Source organism: Quercus lobata, chromosome 9 (assembly GCF_001633185.2).
Source record: "Quercus lobata isolate SW786 chromosome 9, ValleyOak3.0 Primary Assembly, whole genome shotgun sequence".
Classification (NCBI taxonomy): Eukaryota; Viridiplantae; Streptophyta; class Magnoliopsida; order Fagales; family Fagaceae; genus Quercus; species Quercus lobata.
Genome location: NC_044912.1, coordinates 24,928,070 through 24,945,932, shown reverse-complemented (window position 1 = coordinate 24,945,932; position 17,863 = coordinate 24,928,070). Strand labels below are relative to the sequence as shown.

At 39.9% G+C, this 17,863-nt stretch overlaps 2 protein-coding genes across 2 annotated transcripts; both read left to right on the top strand.

The window, feature by feature from the left end:
• Window positions 1–5,090: 5,090 nt before the first annotated feature.
• LOC115961456 lies at window positions 5,091–5,705 on the top strand. The gene has a single exon (XM_031080437.1). The coding sequence runs from the start codon at window positions 5,091–5,093 to the stop codon at window positions 5,703–5,705; it is 615 nt and encodes a 204-aa protein (XP_030936297.1).
• A 39-nt stretch (window positions 5,706–5,744) lies between these two features.
• LOC115961455 lies at window positions 5,745–6,134 on the top strand. Its single transcript, XM_031080436.1, has one exon. The coding sequence runs from the start codon at window positions 5,745–5,747 to the stop codon at window positions 6,132–6,134; it is 390 nt and encodes a 129-aa protein (XP_030936296.1).
• The last annotated feature ends 11,729 nt before the right edge of the window (window positions 6,135–17,863 follow it).

The window sequence follows — 17,863 nt, the reverse complement described above, 5'->3', positions numbered from 1 at the left end:
ACAAATGATTAAAAAAGCTAAAATAAAATTTTCTTTCACTTGCTTTGATTTTCTCCCTTACCAGTTACCACGGAAGTTCATGGCCATGGTAAAGGTGAAACTGGATTTTATGTGATACTTGAGGGTTTCAAACTTTTTTCTAATTGTCATAGAAAATTTATAGGGTGGTCAAACAAACTCAGCTAGAAAAAAGGCTTTACTGACAACACAGAAATTCAGAAAATGAAAATCCCGCTCAAACTCACAAGTCACAACCATACTCTCAAATAATCCAAGTTATTTGGGCTATTGTCTATAGACTTAAAAGGCACATAAAATCAAGGTTCACCTTTTCCATGGCCATGAATAGTAGCAAATGGCATCCAGCAGATGAGAAGATTTAAATTGTATCTTTGATCTTGACTTTATAGCTAGGTCCAAGTCCTTGGATATATATTTTTTTTGTCTTTTTTGTTTTTCATATCCTAATTAACTAATTAGATATGATTTGTTGGGTTTTAAGGAAAAATGAGTGACAACCTAGGATAGCATTGCAATTAACTGTCAATGTCAGTGAGTCCTTAAAAGCAAATTATATCAATACACACCCTGACTCCTTGATGAATAGTTTGCAGGACAGGGTCCTATAAAGAAAAGAAGTACCCTAATAAACAATAGGGTCCGGTTAATGGACAGAGAAGTATCCTTACAAAAGGACCAAAATGCTTAATGGACAGACCAGCTACCAAGGTTGTGACACGGAGGCTATGAGGCGCAATCTGATGAAAACCAAAATTTTCATGTTTTCTGTTTTGTTTTTTTTTTTTAATAAACATACATGTTGAAAAATAGATACAAACAAAAAAAATTGTAATGCTTTATGTTTTCTCTTTCTTTCTTACTAATCTAAAAGAAAATACAAACCACTAAAACAAACAAAATTTCTTCTCACCAACCAACTGGGTACAAATGATTATATATATTTTACTTTCTTAGATTTCTCCCCAACCAAGGAAGATGACTGTCAATGTCAGTGAGTCCTTAAAAGCAAATTATATCAATACACACCCTGACTCCTTGATGAATAGTTTGCAGGACAGGGTCCTATAAAGAAAAGAAGTACCCTAATAAATAATAGGGTCCGGTTAATGGACAGAGAAGTATCCTTACAAAAGGACCAAAATGCTTAATGGACAGACCAGCTACCAAGGTTGTGACACGGAGGCTATGAGGCGCAATCTGATGAAAACCAAAATTGTCACGTTTTCTGTTTTGTTTTTTTGTTTTGTTTTTTTTTTTTAATAAACATACGTGTTGAAAAATAGATACAAACAAAAAAAATTGTAATGCTTTATGTTTTCTCTTTCTTTCTTACTAATCTAAAAGAAAATACAAACCACTAAAACAAACAAAATTTCTTCTCACCAACCAACTGGATACAAATGATTATATATTTTTTACTTTCTTAGATTTCTCCCCAACCAAGGAAGATGACTCCATGGCCATGTTAAGGTGAAACTTGATTTTATGTGCCACCTAAGTCCAAACTTGATTTTTCCATAACATTTTTTATGGTTGTTATGGGAGAGAGGCATTGAGTAAGAGTAATCACCTTGTTGTAGGAAGAACATGGAATGAATGGGAGAGAGGTGTAGAGGAAATAGTAAGAAATTTATAGGGAAAAGAAGAAGAAAAAGAAGATTTAAAAAAGGGAGATGAAAATTTGGAGAAAGACTAATAGTAAGGTGGAGAATTATAGAGAAGAAGATGAGTTAAAAAAAATGGTGAACAATGGTTGGAAGAATCAGGAGAGGAAGAAAAACCAAGAAATATTATTATATATTTTCTAGATATTATTATTTCTTTATATGTAGTATTAAAAAAATATTAGGAAAAAAAAAGTGATGTAGCTAAAGACGTGGCACAATAGGATTTTTGCAAAATTTAATGCAACCTTCTATTGTTATAAAGAAAATTAAAAAACGTTGGGAAAATAAGTAAGGTTACTAAAGAATCAAAATCTTCTGATTAACTGTAAATGATTATTTATTACTTTCAAATAAACTAATATTTTTTTATCTACTATTCACAGTTATGTCAATGCAAAAATTATGTCCACAAGTAAAGATTCCTGTTTCGAATGATATTAATAGCCAAATAGGTAGGTTCATGACAAACCAGGAGATAGATACATCGAATCAAATTGTGCACTCAGACTCAGTGACATTTTACTAAAGCACATGGCATGATCAGAGGACCGGTACAAATTGTACACACTGTATTAAAGAGTTTCAACAACTAGCTAGCTTTCATGTACGGTACTACAGTGGATCACAACCAATGAAAGTCACCACCACCTCTGGACTGATATAAAGTTAATGTGAATGGAATGGTGCTATTTTTTCACTAGAACGTCAGGTGTGGGGTTAGTCATTTGCAATATATTAGGATAATCGGGGATGAGCCGAGTACTTTTTCAAGGATGTGGCTTTTAATCATGTGCTCAGATATATAGGATAAGATAACCAGGCTCCTCTGCCCACATGTTGGCCAAATAAGCACAAAATGGCAATGGGTTGAAGTGATAATCAATGGTAATGATATTTTTTATAGTGTATCGTATATATAGTTTGAACCCGTCCCTATATATATAGTCAACAAGAGAAACTTGGGGAAAAGGGTAGTTATAAGATAATTAAAGAAAGTGGTAGAGCCAAGATTTTAACTCAGAGGGGCAACATTAAAAGACAATAATAAAAAATGGGTTTTGCTAACGAGTGCTCTTAGGACACTCATTAATAATCCACTTTAAGAAAGTTTTAATATCACTTTTATAGGAAATGAAAAAAGCTGTCAAAATATTAATTACTTTTTTTTCATTTTCCATAAAAACTTTCTTTATATGGATTATTAACCAGTGCCCTAAGAACACTCATTAGCATTTCCTAATTTGATTCTTATATTCATTGAGCCATGTTGAAATAGATCAACACTTTATTTTTTTCAAATTTACTTTGTGGAAAAGTATAGTCAACTACTTGACAAAGTCCATATTGTAGATATGTTCTTAAAACCTGATTTTTTTCTTTAGGACAATGATTAAAAAAATTCTTCTTAAAGAAGGATTCAAAGGAAGATTTGCAAAATCTACCTCAATACAAGTTCGTTTAGAATTCCCCATACTCATTATTACATTTAGAATTCTCTACAATCTCAATTAACTACAAATATATATTTCATATATTAAAATGAAGAAACAAAATTAGCCCATCCATAATTACTAACAATCAAAGTAAGAGATTAATCAAAAGACCAAAAGTTTAGACATCTAATTTGATTGCTTAAAATAACTTGAGAAAATAATTCAATCAAAAAGTGTTGAGGGTATAAATATACTTAGGAAATCACAGCTTTGCTTCCTTTTCGATCTTTCTTTTCTATATTCTTCTAAGTATTAAAATTTTGGATTTATAGCAAAAATTCATACTTTGAAACTGTGAAAAAGTAAGTTATAGAAGAGAAAAAAAATATAATGGATGCCGTAAGGCTTTAGTGCCGCACAAGCATGTACATTTTTGAACTGGATAAAATATGAGCCTGACGGGCCTATTGTAATGGGACTGACAGATAGGAACTGTTGGGCCAGTGTAAAGATGATCCAACACTCTTCGAAAGCCCATCGCCGAAGGGCACAGTAAGGGCCCATGATCTAAGATCTCTATCGCTCATTGCCTAGAAACGCCCTAGAATTCCAGTATGGAAATCCGAGCACAAGGGTGATTCTAGAAGACACGCACACTGAAAATAGATCTCCTCTATAAGGAAAACCTTGCTCACCACACTCAGAAAGACTTGAAGTAGAGTCCCATATGGAAAAGACTTGGACACCAAGAAGGAAAAAACCGACTCTCTACTACTATAAAAGCCCTAATACCCTCGCAAATCAAGGTACGCATAATTTACCCTCTCTAGCTCTCTAGAGTTGTGAGAATAATTCTAACTTGACCTTCGGAGAGTGTTTGGCCGGCGCCACACCGGTGCTCTCTAAGGTTTCCTTTTGATTGTTTTTTGTTGCGCAGGATCGCTTTGAGTCGCGAGTACTGTGTGACCTATTGATGATATTTTTGACATCATCAGTTGGCGCTGTCTGTGGGGAACGTCGCACATTATCGCTTCCTAGACAAAAGAGTTACATGGTACTCACTCGCTCAATAGCGACCACTAACAACGTTCAAGAATAAGAAGCCCCTACGACTGCTCTTGAGAGACAGGTCAGGATGCTCGCCACAGCTTTGGAGCGCCTAACCAAACAAAACCACGATCTAGAAGAGCAGCTGAACCAGAAAAATGCGGCGACCAATAACCAAAGAGCGGATCAAGAAGGGACCAGCGCTGAAAGAAGGAATCACGAAGGACCACAGGAGAGCAACGCCCTAAGCAGACCAATGCGACAGGACACTAGCATTCCTTCTCTGGCAAATACGGCTCCACCACCCATCATCGCGGAGATGCAGGCGATGAAGGAACAGATGGAAGTGATGATGAACGCTCTCAAGGGACGAGTGTCCAGTGATCTTGACGACCTTGTCAACCGGACTGACTCGCCCTTTACTACAACCGTCAACTCCTTCCCCCTGCCAAGCAAGTTCCGCATGCCAAATATGGATAGTTATGACGGGGTTAAAGACCCTCTAGATCACCTAGAGACCTTCAAGACCCTGATGCACCTTCAGGGAGTGGCAGACGCGATTATGTGCAGGGCCTTTCCTACAACCCTAAAGGGCGCAGCGAGGATTTGGTTCAGCCGACTAGCACCCAACTCCATCAGCACCTTCAAGGAGCTAAGCGCTCAGTTTACTACGCACTTCATTGGAGGACATCGGTATAAGAAGTCCACAGCTTGCCTAATGAATATCAAGCAGCGAGAGGAGGAGACATTAAAGGCCTACATATCACGCTTCAATAAAGAGGCGCTCTCGATCGACGAAGCCAACGACAAGATACTGGTAGCAGCATTCACGAATGGGCTGAAGGGGGGTAAGTTTTTGTTCTCCCTATACAAAAACGACCCAAAGACCATGTCAGAAGTGCTTTACAGGGCCACCAAATATATGAACGCTGAAGACGCGCTATTAGCCCGAGAAGATAGGCCCAAGAAAAGAGACCGACAAGAAGACCCCCAACAGGACCAGGGGCGGAAGAAAGGCAGGATGGGAGACCGAAGGGAGGAGAGACGCCCTAAACCCATGGGCGGAAGGTTCACAAGTTTCACCCCGTTAACCACCCCAATGGACCAAGTCCTAATGCAGATTAAGGACGAGGAGGCCCTGACGTTTCCAGGAAAGCTGAAGAGTGATCCCAACAAACGATCCAGGGATAAATATTGCTGCTTCCACCGTGACCATGGTCACGACACAGCTGATTGCTACGACTTGAAGCAGCAAATTGAAGCCCTTATCCAACAAGGAAAGCTGCAAAAGTTCGTCAGTAAGGAGAGAACGGATCCACCCCCACAAGAACAACACCCTCGGCGAGAGAACGAGCGACCAAGACCTCCCATAGGGGACATAAGGATGATAGTTGGAAGAACAGTTGCAGCCGGGTCTTCAAAAAAGGCCCGCAAAACGTACCTCCAGATGGTGCAGAGCGTCCAGTTGACGGGCACCGTGCCAAAGATAGCAAGGAAAGAATGCCCCATTATCGGGTTCTCAAAGGAAGATGCATGACGCCTTCACCACCCACACGATGATGCCCTCATTGTCAGCATGCGAGTAGGAGACTACAACATGCACCGGGTATTGATCGACAACGGCAACTCAATCGATATCTTGTATTATCCGGCGTTCCAACAAATGAGGATTGACAAGGAACGATTGATACCGACGAACGCCCCGCTCGTTGGTTTCGGAGGGAGCCGGGTATTCCCTTTGGGCGCAGTCACGTTATCAGTAACGGTAGGCGATTACCCCCAGCAAATCACCAGGAACGTAACCTACCTGGTGGTCGACTGCTCGTCCGCTTACAATGCTATCGTCGGACGACCCACGCTCAACTCATGGAAGGTGGTGACATCGACTTACCACCTGATGATCAAGTTTCCTACGGATTATGGAGTAGGAGAGCTCCGCGGAAGCCAAATGGCCACACGGGAATGATGGAAGACCAAATCCAGGCCTTGAACATAGAAGAGCACCAAACGGTGGCAGAACCAACAGAGAAGCTAGAGGAGATAACTCTCGACAGCTCCAATCCGGACCGAACAACCAAAATCGGAACACTCGCCAAACTCGCAATCCATCAAGAGCTCATAACTTTCTTGAGGAGCAATCAAGATGTGTTCGTCTGGAGTCATGACGACATGCCAGGAATCGATCCCTCGGTCATGGTACATAAATTGAATGTATTGCCCTCTTTTCCACCCGTCCGACAGAAGAAGAGAGTGTTCGCCCCGAAACGAGACCAAGCAATAGCGGAAGAAGTCCGCAAACTACAAGAGGCAAGCTTCATTAGGGAAGTCTACTATCCCGATTGGCTGGTGAATGTAGTAATGGTGAAAAAAGCGAACGGCAAGTGGCGGATGTGCGTGGACTTCATCGATCTTAACAAAGCGTGTCCCAAAGATAGCTATCCCCTACCAAGGGTCGACGTCCTAGTAGACTCGACGGCTCAACACCAGTTACTAAGCTTCATGGACGCTTTCTCAGGTTATAACCAGATCCGCATGCACGAGGCTGATAAGGAGAAGACTTCGTTCGTGACCAGTCAAGGACTCTTCTGCTACAAAGTAATGCCATTCGGCCTAAAAAATGCGGGGGCAACATACCAAAGACTGATGAATAAGATGTTCGCGCAGCAAATCACGAGGAATGTCCAGGTCTACGTTGATGACATGTTAGTGAAGAGACGGAAGGAGGAAGACCACCTGGAAGATCTTAGGGAAACATTCGGTACGCTTCAATCTTATAACATGAAGCTCAATTCGGGAAAATGCGTATTTGGCGTAACAGCAGGAAAATTCCTAGGATTCATGGTATCCCAAAGAGGGATTGAGGCTAACCCGGACAAGATCCGAGCCATAATAGAGATGGCCCCCCCCGCAAAATGTGAAGGAAGTACAAAGCCTTAACGGCAAGATTGCAGCATTAAATAGATTCGTGTCGAGAGCCACGGACAAGTGTTTACCCTTCTTTCGTACGTTAAAGAAGTCGTTCGAGTGGACGGACGAGTGTCAGCGAGCATTCGAAGAGTTGAAAGCATATCTATCTTCACCACCCCTACTGCGTCCCTCGCAACCAGGTGAAGAACTCTTCCTCTACTTGGCTGTCTCCCCTGTCACAATCAGCGCGGCCTTAATTAGAGAAAAGGATAGGGTACAGAAGCCAGTATACTACGCCAGCCGGGCGCTCCGCAATGCCGAAGAAAGATACCCACCTATGGAGAAACTCGCTTTTGCATTAGTCACGGCGGCTCGCAAGCTCAAGCCCAACTTTCAAGCCCATACCGTGAATGTAATGACTGACAAGCCCTTGCGAAGGGCATTAAGTAATCCTGAAGCTGCAGGACGACTAACGCTGTGGGCAATAGAATTGAGCGAGTTTGATATCAAGTACCGTCCACGTGCAGTCATTAAAGGACAGGTCGTAGCCGACTTCATAGCAGAATTTACTCGTGACGAAGACAAGGGGGCAGAAAGGTCCCCTCAGTGGAGCATATATATCGACGGATCATCCAATCGATGAGCGGGGGGGGGGGGGGCGACATTGTATTGCTGTCACCTGAAGGAGACAAGATTGAATGTATGGTTCGTCTCGACTTCCCCACAACCAATAATGAAGCGGAATACGAAGCCGTGGCGGCAGGCCTCGACCTAGCCAAAGCCGCTGAAGCCGAGAGCATAGCCGTTTACTGCGACTCTCAGGTCGTGACCAATCAAGTAAATGGAGATTATGAATGCAAGGGGGAAAGGATGAAGAGATATCTTGATCAAGTAAGGGCAAAAATCGACGGGCTAAAAGCCAAGGTCATCCAAATCCCCAAGGGAGAAAATGAGCTCGCCGATCGGCTAGCCAAAACCGCCTCAGCAGAACATATGATAACACCGGGTAATGTACTTTCTTTTGTTCAACTTTCTCCACTAATAGACCCCGGCAACATGCAAGAGATACGCTCCGAAAGTAACTGGACTACATAGATAATTTCATACTTGAAGGACGGGTTACTGCCAGATGAGAAGGAAGCAGCAAGAAAGCTAAAGGTCCAAGCGGCAAGGTTCGTCTTGATAAAAGACATCCTGTACAAGAGAGGTTTCTCCCGTCCATATCTAAGATGCCTGGGTGCCGAAGAGGCAGACTACATAATGAGGGAAGAACACGAAGTGATATGCGGGAACCATTCTGGATCGAGGTCGTTGGTGCACAAACTGATACGAGCTGGGTATTACTGGCCAACCATGCAAAAGGACGCCGAGTCTTATGTCAAAAGCTACAACAAATGCCAGAGATTCAGCAATGTTATTGGACAGCCAGCCGAGGAGCTAACCCCTATGACGGCTCCATGGCCATTCGCTCAGTGGGGACTAGATATCATGGGACCTTTCCCAACGGCGGTAAGGCAGCTGAAGTTCTTAGTAATGGGTATTGACTACTTCACAAAATGGGTAGAAGCGGAAGCCTTGGCCACCATTACAGAGAAGAACATTAGAAGTTTTGTCTGGAGGTGCATCGTGTGCAGGTTTGGTATTCCTAGAGTCCTTGTCTCAGATAACTGGAGGCAATTCGACAACGGTTACTTTCGGGATTTCTGCTCACAGCTAGGAATAAAAAACCATTACTCATTACCCGCTCATCCTCAGGCTAATGGCCAGGTTGAAGTCACGAACCGATCCCTGCTTAAGATTATCAAGACTCGGCTCGAGGGAGCAAAGAGCATAAGGCCCGAAGAATTGCCGAGCATACTATGGGCATACAGGACAACGGCGAGGACCCCAACAAGAGAGACGCCATTCCGACTAACGTACGGGAGCGAGGCGGTCATCCCGACAGAAGTTGGGCTCACTTGTTACAGGGTTCACAACCATGACAAGAGCAGAAATGACGAAACTATGAGGCTATAGCTGGACCTGATAGATAAGGTTAGGTCGGCGGCGGAGCAAAGGATCGCTAGATACTAGGATCGCATGGCAAGATAGTACAACTCTCGGGTCCGACACAGAGACTTCCAAATAGGAGACCTCGTACTCAGGAAGGTCATGGGTGCAATTAGAGACCTTACACAGGAAAAGCTCGGCCCCAATTGGGAAGGACCTTATCGAGTTACGTCATGGAAAAGGAAAGGAACCTACCACCTGGAGACAACAGACGGAGAGAAGCTGCTGCATCCATGGAATGCCGAGCACTTAAGAAAGTACTTCCAGTAATAGTAACACGGAGAACGGCAACCAGTTTTTTTTCTTAAGTTTTTTAATTATTAGTTTTTCTTCAGCTGTTTTTTGCTACAATCTAGTCGTGCCTTTTTAAGCCCAAGGGGGCAGGCACCTTTTTTCTTACGCATTTCTATTAAGAATAATAATCAGATACAATTTTGATTTTTCTACATGATGCGTTATTATAATCGCCCACAATGGACGGATACAAAATAAAGTCCACAAGATGGACGGATCATCTTAAATGGATGACAACTTGAAGTCCAAAAATGGACGGATCATCCTAAATGGATGACAACTTGCAGTCCAAAAACGGACGGATCATCCTAAAAGGATGACCACTTGAAGTCCAAAATGGACGGATATTAATTAAAGTCCACAAGGTGGACGGATCATCCTACATGGATGGTAAACTAATGCCCACAAAACGGACAGATCATCCTAAATGGATGACAACTTGAAGTCCAAAAACGGACGGATCATCCTAAAATGATGACCACTTGAAGTACAAAATGGACGGATATTAATTAAAGTCCACAAGGTGGACGGATCATCCTACATGGATGACCACTTGATGTCCACAAGATGGACAGATATAAAATAAAGTCCATAAAATGGACGGATCATCCCAGAAAGGTGACCACTTGAAGTCCTAAATAGACGGACATAAAAGATGTCCACAAAATGGACGAACCATACCACGAGGATGACGATTTGAAGTCCAAAATGGACGAATCCAAAATGAGTCCACAAGGTGGACGGAACATTCTACAAAGGTGACGAGCCCAGACCAAAGTGGACGGATAGAAAGGTTTCCAAAATAAATACTTAGGATAAAAAATATACATATACATGCCGGATCCAATAAGTAATTAATAGCTAGACGGATGTAAATAGGTCAAACAATGACAGAATTCAAGAGCAAAATTAGAAAATTCAAAAAATTAAAACATTTAACATATAAAATGAAGAGAATGGATGCATTTAAGGAAAAATAGGCCATTAAAAGGCAATGTTTACATATCATCAACAACGGATGAGAATTGTTCCCAAAAGTACATGAAAAAAAAAAAAAAAAAATCCAGCTACTGAGCTTTGTCCGCATTGTCAACGAACTGAGGAACCGCTTCCATGTCAGGCTTAGGTTGTTCAACTTTCGTTGGTGCTGACTCCCCGTCACCAATGGCATCGTCATCAGCAAAGAGGTCGTCTATATCCTTTGATGCAGCAGGCACGACGGATGTCTGAGCTGGGTCTTTAACTTTGAACTTCGAAATGTCCAAGTCCGGATAAGCTTGCTTGACCTGACGGAGGGCATCCATGAAGCCTTTATGGAAAGAATCACCTAGCTTAGTAATTAGGGCGTCGGAGTCACGGTATTCACGAACCGCAACATCCTTAGCTTGACGGACTTCATTTTTCAGGTCTACTATCTCCCTGTCCTTGCTCTCTAGAGCCTTCTTCGCCTCTTCCGTCGCCTGTTCAAGGCTTTTCCTTGCCTTCTCTGAAAGTTCAAGCTTCTTCTCCATCTTGGGTTTCCAGTTACGCAACTGAAGAAGTTCTTCCTCCGTCTGCTCCGCTTTCGCCCGTACACGATCCAAGGCTGTCTCATGGCTGAGGCACCATCCCGTCAGCCCCTTCATCATGACCATTGCCTAAAAAATAATAACAATGATAGTTATGAAACAAACAATGGGCAAAAAGGATGTAATTTGCACTTGAATAGTAGACGGGCTGTCTTACCTGTGTAATTGTAAAAAGGCCCGTCTCACCCATGGCCTCCGTCGAGTGATTGCCTAGGTCTTCATAATCCTCCGCCGATATGATGGAGGAAATCTGTTCTAAGGCGTGCTTGGAATCCTCTCGAAGAAGGACGGGCGGCTTCTCTTGATCCTTCGACGGGCCCTTCATTAGGCCCTTGCCAACCCCGTGCTTGATTGGAGTTGCCGTCTTCGGAGGCTCTGCCATAAGATCCACTTTTGGCTGAGTTTTCCTCTTGGAAGACGAATTGCTTGGGCCCGTCACAGGGGGAGCATCATCACCGGTCTTCTTTGCGGCCTTGGCTCTGATCAAAGCTCTTCTCTTGGCGTCATCCATCTCTGAAACATGGACGGGGGTATTAATATCAAAATAAGTTACGTAGCTTACCAAGAATAGGGTGACGAACTTATGCCTCCTTATCTATGCTTCGTATTTGACGGCTGCAGCTGTTGGTTCTGGTCCGTCGCAATACCAATGAATGGTGTTAAGTGTCACAAGCTTCGCCCAAGTCCTTTCCTCTGGCTGGGTCTTTGAGAAGATTTTCTCAAGGAAGGCAAACTCCTTAAAATCGATTTGGGGGCGTCGTCTAACTGCAAAGAAGAGAGGACGGTTAGATTGTTTCAAACATACATAATGAGAGTAAGTAAAAATTTTGAGGACGGTCCATACTAGACAGGTGTAATATGCCCCAAGTAGTATCGACAGGCATGAAATCCGTGTCCCCTAGACGACACATCCAACCGTCACCCTCTAGGAAGAAGTAATGGCTCTTCCAATCCCTATTTGAGTCCGGCGTATCATAGATGACTTTCAATAACGGATTCCTAGGGACGAAGCTATATATTCCCCTAGACCTATCAATTTTGTCCAGACGGTAGCAATGAAGGAACTCTCTAACCGTCAGCCTTTTGGCTCCGTCGGACATTGCGCCATACAAGATCTCCATCGCTATGAAGACCTTCCAAGCATTAGGGGAAATTTGGTTCACAGATAATCCCAGATGACGGAGGAGCTCACGGTGAAGCGAACTTAAGGGGAACCTGAGTCTGGCCTTCAACATTTGCTCATAAACCCCGACACCATCTACCCCTTCATAATAACATTTCTCTGATTTATATGGTAGACAGATGGAAATATTTTCTGGAATTTGATAGTTATCCCTAAACGTCTTAAAGTGCTTCTCTTTGATGACAGACAAGAAGTAATTCACCGTCCATTCTGGTAGCGTGACGAACTCCCTGAGCCCATCAGCACCAACGACGGATCTAACAATCTGTTCCTCACCGTCATCAAATCCTTCGTCTTGTTCAACCACCTCCATATCCTCATATGTTGAGGACGAGGAGGAGGTGGACGGACTCCTATCGTCACTAGGACTATCTTGTTCTCTATGACCGGATGGATATACTTCCTCGTAATCCAGCCTGTCACGAACAACCGACTGATTACTGGACGCACTAGACATTTCCTACATAAAACGACAAGAGCCTAAGACTTTGACGGGGTCTATGTTTCTATAACGGGTGTGGATGGTAAGGAAAATGAAAACAAGATTGACTTTGAGAAGAGCACTTACCAATTGAGTAAGTATAGCACTGACGGTTGAAGCAACTGGACGATTCAGCCTCTGACAAAATGTGACGGGTGTGCTCTGACAGGTGTGACGGGTGAGCTCTGACAAGTCAATTTTTGCTGAAACTGAAGAAATGAGAGGGATAACTCCCCTTATTTATAAGGGAGATGCACAGAAGTCGAAGCGTCGCTTCGATTCGAGTTAAAACCCAATCAAATTATGACACGTGTCGCTATCATTAATGACTTTTGTACAGCCTCTGTAATTGGTATGGTCGACGGACTCCTTGTTTGGATCGTCATCTTAGCTTGCGCGAATCCGTCAACCCATTATCACCATAACCTTTATACCTCCTTTTTTGTTTTGACCTCATTCCGTCATAGAAAATATCCGTCACACCCTTTACCTTGGGATCGTCACCCCATGGTTCCTTTGTTCTAAAAGCTGATGGACCCTTGGGGTGAAGGGGGCAATTGAAGTGGATAAAATATGAGCCTGACGGGCCTATTGTAATGGGACTGACAGATAGGAACTGTTGGGCCAGTGTAAAGATGATCCAACACTCTTCGAAAGCCCATCACCGAAGGGCACAGTAAGGGCCCATGATCTAAGATCTCTATCGCTCATTGCTAGAAACGCCCTAGAATTCCAGTATGGAAATCCGAGCACAAGGGTGATTCTAGAAGACACGCACACTGAAAATAGATCTCTTCTATAAGGAAAACCTTGCTCACCACACTCAGAAAGACTTGAAGTAGAGTCCCATATGGAAAAGACTTGGACACCAAGAAGGAAAAAACCGACTCTCTACTACTATAAAAGCCCTAATACCCTCGCAAATCAAGGTACGCATAATTTACCCTCTCTAGCTCTCTAGAGTTGTGAGAATAATTCTAACTTGACCTTCGGAGAGTGTTTGGCCGGCACCACACCGGTGCTCTCTAAGGTTTCCTTTCGATTGTTTTTTGTTGCGCAGGATCACTTTGAGTCACGAGTACTGTGTGACCTATTGGTGATATTTTCGACATCATCAATTTTATTATTATTTTGTTTGGAATTTGAGTCACACGGGCTGAGTTTTGATGAGGAACAAAAAAAAGGTCAGAAAAAGTGAAAATTTAAAAATAAGATTAAAAAAAAAAAAAAAAAACTTGGCGTGAATAGGTAAAAAAAGGACGACAAGTTTATCTGAACAAGAGATGTATTTTTGTTTGGGTTTTATAGATTCCCTACTAAAATATTCTCCCACCCATTTCTAAACTTTAAAAAATAACCTTAATTTTTAGTTAAATAATTTTAAATTTAAAAATACAAACCAGTTAATAGAGTAATTTATTATTATTATTATTTTTTTTATGTTGCTAAGTTTTAGGTTTTCAAACTTTTATCAACTCTTACATATAGAAATTAGGACACTATCTCTATCTCACTTTTAAATATTATTTCACTAAACCTAAAATAAAAAGTAAAAAAAAAAAAAAAAAATCTCATCTCACTTCTAAACATTATTTCACTAAACCAAAAATAAAAAAGAACCTCATTGCACACACAAAGCGCATGTGATGAACCCTTTTTTTTTTGTCTAGTGTCATAATTTTCTTTTCTAAAAAAAAAAAATTTGAATAAGTTTGTTTTGAAGATATGGATTAGTAGAATAGTATATTATTTTGTAAGCATTTTAAATGGAATTGAAAATATATTTTTACTAAATTATTCTCAAGTTTGTATCTCTTAAACTTAAAATATAAATATATTTTTAAACCACATAAAAGTTCAGTAAAAATCATCTTATAAACAATATATATTAAAGAATTTGAGTTGTGAGTAAATAAATAAATAAATTTATATAAGTCATAAAATGTGTCGTGAATGGGATAAAAAATGTTTCAAGGTTAGCTAAAAAGAAGGATGAGAGTTTTTTTTTTGAAAATGAGGGATGAGAGTTTTGTGGCATTAAAATTCAGTGGGAGATGTGTTTTGTTTTACATTACTTCTCTAGTTCTCTTTCTTTTTCTATCGCGTGCACCATGTAGAGTTAGAGTAGGTATTTCTTTGTCTTTTTTCTAATCTAGGGGTCTAATCTAGGAGACTTGGGGGACAAAGAAATCAGCTAGAGTAATATTAATGGTGCCTTTGGATACAATTTATTTTATCAAAATTAAAAAATTATTACTGAAAGTACTGTAGATAAAGATAAAAGTTAATTAAAATAGTACAATAAAACCCATGAATTCTGCCAAAAAGTGCAGTGGGGTCCATAAATAGTAGCAAAAATAAGCTAAATAGTAAAATAATTTTAATTTTTAATCCTAACCCAAATGCACAATAAGTGTGCATTTAGTTTCAAATTGAAAAATTAGTTTATTTTACTATTTAGCTTATTTTTGCTCATATTTGTAGGCCTCACTGCACTTTTTGATAATATTCATAGGTTGTATTGTACTATTTCAGCTAATTTTTACCTTTATTTACAGTACTTTCAACAAAAAGTTTTCAATTTCAACAAGCGAATCCCAAACAAACCCTAAAAGGAATTTTCAGCAAAGTCATGGGAAAATTGCCCTCTGCCAATTATTAAAGTACACTTTTAGCCTTTAATATAATTTGCGGTTATTTTCATTTTGGGATTTTATGTTTCAAAAAAATGACTTTACTAAAAAAAAAAAATTATTTTGACCATTCATATTTAATTCACTTTTGTGTTTGGTCCTTTATAAAAATGAAATTTTGAAACATAAAAGGTCAATATAAAAATAAAATTAAAACAAATGGCCAAAATTTTTAAGGTGACTAGTATACTTTAGTCTAATAAGATCGACAAGGCATCAGGGCCAAGGACAATGCTAACTATCAACTAACCAGTGTGGGGTGTGGCTCAGCGGTAAAAGCTCTCAAATCGCTTCACTTAATGAATAGTATGAGCGATAGCTCTAATAAGATCCCGATGGTACACATGATATTACTTATTGTCGTCACATGGCGTTGGGTAGATGAGTCTACACCAAAAACATCCCTTTTTATTCCCCAAAAAAAAAAAAATAATGTATTGTCGTCACATGGCGTTGGGTAGATGAGTCCACACCGAAAACATCCCTTTTTATTCCCCAAAAAAAATAAATGCTAACTGCCAACTAGAGAAACATGGTGAGGAAGAGCAATGTGATAAAAAAGGACCCATGGGAGGTAGGGACGCATAAAACCATTATGAGATCAACAGTCCCCTTGCCCCATGAATTTTTTTTAATGAGAAATCTTATGTTCATAGTATTTTCACAACAAAATCTAAGTGGAAAGTTGTTATTAATTGTTATGAGTGGGCAAAAAGTAATTTAAATTGTAGATTCAAATTAGATCGAATAATAACTTATTATCTAAGATTTGTTGTAAAAGTATTGTAAAAATGTTGTGGACATAGCACTTTTTTTTAATAGCATGTATATTATTTTAAGATAAATTTCCTTTTAAGAGTCCGTTTAGGAATGACTTATTTAGCTGAAATTGAAAACTTTTTGCTGAAAGTACTCTAGATAAAGCTTAAAGGTAGTTGAAATAGCACAGTAGGACCATGAATAGTATCAAAAAGTATAATGAGACCCATGAATAGTGGCAAAAATAATATAAATAGTAAACAAAACTGGCTTTTTAAGCCAATGCCAAACATACACTAAATCTTAAAAGTTTGGAATATGTTTCATTTAAATTTTAAACTTTTAAAGTATTTTACATAAGTATTAAAGTTTCTAAAAAGATTTCACTTAAATCTAATATTGTAGAACATTTACAAATGTTGTCATTACTAATGGACTATTATTTGAACATTGTTGACTTATTTATGGTTTGAATCTCACTTTTCTCCTTCTCAAAAAAAAAAAAAAAAAAATCTCACTTTTCTCTCCTCCAAAAAATATATTTATTTATTTATTTATTAAAATATCACTATTGAATTACATGTTTTATATGTTTATAACATACATGTCAATTTTCATGCTAATCAGATATTATTTATTATTCAATCCATAAACTCATATTCCATACATTATTTTAAACTATAGGAACTTGAATTTAAACAATTGATTGATGACATAACTATTAATCTTTTATCACCTTGAAATTTTACAAGTATGGAGCATATAAGAAGATATTATAATCTAGCAGTGGATTTGTCAAAATTCGCATCCAATTAAAAAATATTGAATTATGTAATATTACTTAGGTGTAACTCTAAACAATGTTACACAATCTAATAGCTTTTTATTAAATTCATATTTGAAAATTCCATCATTGGATTACATATTTTGTTATGTTTTAACATGCATGCCAATTTTCATGCTAATTGAATTTTATTTACCATTTGATTCATAAACTCATTTTTTATGCATTATTTTAAACTACAAAAACTTGAATTTAAACAATTAATTGATGACATGACTACTGTTGAGGGTCATTTGTGAGAATCCAGGTGGAAAGAGAAAAAGCCCAATAACAAGGGCAACAAAGAATTGACAAAGCAAACAACAAAACCATTAGGCCCAAGCGGCAGGAATAATGGATCACAAGCCCAAGAAATAAACAAATGGGTCTTGAAGAGGCAAGCGGGCTCAAAGAAGGCCGGAAAGAGAGAAATAGCATCCCATGGGCAGCGTATGAGGTAGAAAAGCGAGAAAGGGTCGCCGCAGGCCCAAAGTAATACAAACTAAGAAAGTAAGGGCTTTATGGCAGGCCATAAACCCCAAGGATGAGAATAAGGTTATTGGGTCAAGGAAGCCCAATGAAGTTAGTAAAAAGGCCATGGGAATGTAGAATTAGCAAAAGGGCCGAGGAAGCCCAAAGAAAGCAAACGAGCAGAGGATGCCCAAAGGAAAGCCAAAGGGACATAGGAGCGCATAAATAAAAGCAAACCAGTGGCCATGCCAAGCCACTGAGAGAAGGAATAAACGGCTGGCCTAAAAGAGGCCCAGCAGGATTAAGTTATTACAGCAGGAATAATAGAACGATATTGCAAGAAATAAAAGAAATCAAGGAATGGGCCAAAGAAATGAAAGATTCATCATCAAATAAAGCCCAGCTCATGAGAAGAGCGGGAAAACAAAGAGCAACCCATATAAGAGGTCAAAAAACACGAACGGCGA

Excerpts from the sequence above, each read along its gene's own strand:
- LOC115961456 (XM_031080437.1), top strand. The coding sequence starts at position 5,091 with ATGAACGCTGAAGACGCGCTATTAGCCCGAGAAGATAGGCCCAAGAAA.
- LOC115961455 (XM_031080436.1), top strand. The coding sequence starts at position 5,745 with ATGCGAGTAGGAGACTACAACATGCACCGGGTATTGATCGACAACGGC.